A 1,771-nucleotide genomic window follows, 5' to 3' on the forward strand; every position below is an offset into this window, starting at 1 on the left:
AGGGAAGACCTTTGGCAACATCTTGTTCAGCTGAAGTCCTCTATTGATCAGTGGATTCTTTTGGGAGATTTTAATGTGGTTATAGATGTGACTAAGAGGATAAGTGACACTCCTCCTGTTTTGGCTGATATTTTGGACTTTAATAATTTCCTTTATCAGTGTGAAGTGGAGGATTTTCCTAGCACTGGGTGTGATCTTACTTGGAGCAATAAGCAGGACACTGGTACTAGAGTTTGGTCGAAGTTGGATAGGGCTCTAGGGAACTCCTCTTGGCTTACCAAGTTCCCTGTCACTTCTGCAAACTATCTGGCTCCAGGAATTTCAGATCATTCTCCTATTGTGGTTACTATCTTTGATGATCCAGTAAAGAAGCCCACCTTTAGTTTTCTCAACTGTTGGGTGGAGGATCCTGATTATGATAGCCTTGTCCAGCATGCTTGGCACCTTCCTGTCTCTGGTTCCAACACCTTTAAATTCTTTGAAAAACTTAAAAATGTCATGAAAGCTCTTAAAAAGCTTCATGGGACAAATTATACTGGTATCAAGGCTAAAGTGGCTACCCTGAAAAAAGAGCTTCTGGATTGTCAGGCTGCTTTACAAGCTCAGCCACTTTCTGCAGATCTTATTGCTCAAGAAAGAGAGGTAGTACAGAACTACTGTAAATTTAAGAGAATTGAGAAATCCATTCTTAGGCAAAAGGCTAAGGTCTCTAACATCAAGCACAATGACTGCTCTTCTAAGTTCTTCTATGCCAAAATCCAGGAGAGACATCAGCAACAAATCATTGGGCATATTCAGGATATGTATGGGAAGGATAGGATTGGTTTGGAGAGTGTAGCTGATGGCTTTGTTGAATATTATCAGAGCTTGCTTGGAACCAGTCAGGCAGTTTCTCCTTTGGATGCTGATTTTATTCAAGAGAGTAGCTGTGTGCAGGGTTCTGATCTTTCTGACTTAGCTAAGCCCATCACTAGAGAGGAAATTAAAGCAGCTCTTTTTGGCATTGACTCGGATAAGAGCCCAGGTCCTGATGGGTTCTCTTCTGCTTTTTTCAAGCATAGCTGGAGCTTGGTGGGAGATGATTTCTGTAGAGCTGTGAGTTCTTTCTTCTCTTCTGGGAGAATGAGTAAGCAGCTAATGCCACTCTTATTACTCTTATCCCTAAGAAGAAGGTTAGTGCATCCGTTTTGGATTTCAGGCCCATTTCATGCTGTACCACTTTTTATAAAACCATCAGCAAGATCCTATCTAGTAGGTTGCAGCTGATTCTTCCTTATATCATAGGGCCTGAACAGGCTGCTTTTGTTAAAGGGAGAAATATTCATGAAAATATCATGTTATCTCAGTCCTTGGTCAAAGGATATGATAGGAAGCACTTATCTCCCAGATACCTTATCAAGGTAGATATCAGAAAGGCTTTTGACTCTTTGCAATGGGAGTTCATTGAGAATATGCTTCACACTCTTAGATTCCCTCCAATTTTTATCAAATGGATTATGGGGTGTATTTCTAGTTCCTGGTTCTCTTTGAAACTTAATGGAGCATCTTATGGATTTTTTCAGGGCAAGAGTGGTATTAGACAGGGTGACCCACTCTCACCTTATTTGTTTGTTCTTAGTATGGAAATTCTCTCATGACACCTGAGAGTGATTTGCAGATAACCCTTTGTTTCTTACCATCCTAAATGCTCTAAGATTGGCTTAACCCACTTAGTATTTGCGGATGACCTAATGATTTTCACTCGAGGAGATGTGCCCTCTGTCCAGGCTGT

The 1,771-nt window shown here is 40.9% G+C and overlaps 1 protein-coding gene across 1 annotated transcript in view; it reads left to right on the top strand.

Moving 5' to 3' along the window:
* Window positions 1–1,730: 1,730 nt before the first annotated feature.
* Window positions 1,731–1,771, top strand: part of LOC141627728 (uncharacterized) — a 1,290-nt gene continuing 1,249 nt past the window's right edge. The window contains exon 1 of the mRNA XM_074440952.1: window positions 1,731–1,771. This exon is cut by the window's right edge and continues 1,249 nt beyond it. Coding sequence (XP_074297053.1) covers window positions 1,731–1,771 — 41 coding nt within the window.

This window comes from Silene latifolia, chromosome Y (assembly GCF_048544455.1).
Source record: "Silene latifolia isolate original U9 population chromosome Y, ASM4854445v1, whole genome shotgun sequence".
Taxonomy (NCBI): Eukaryota; Viridiplantae; Streptophyta; class Magnoliopsida; order Caryophyllales; family Caryophyllaceae; genus Silene; species Silene latifolia.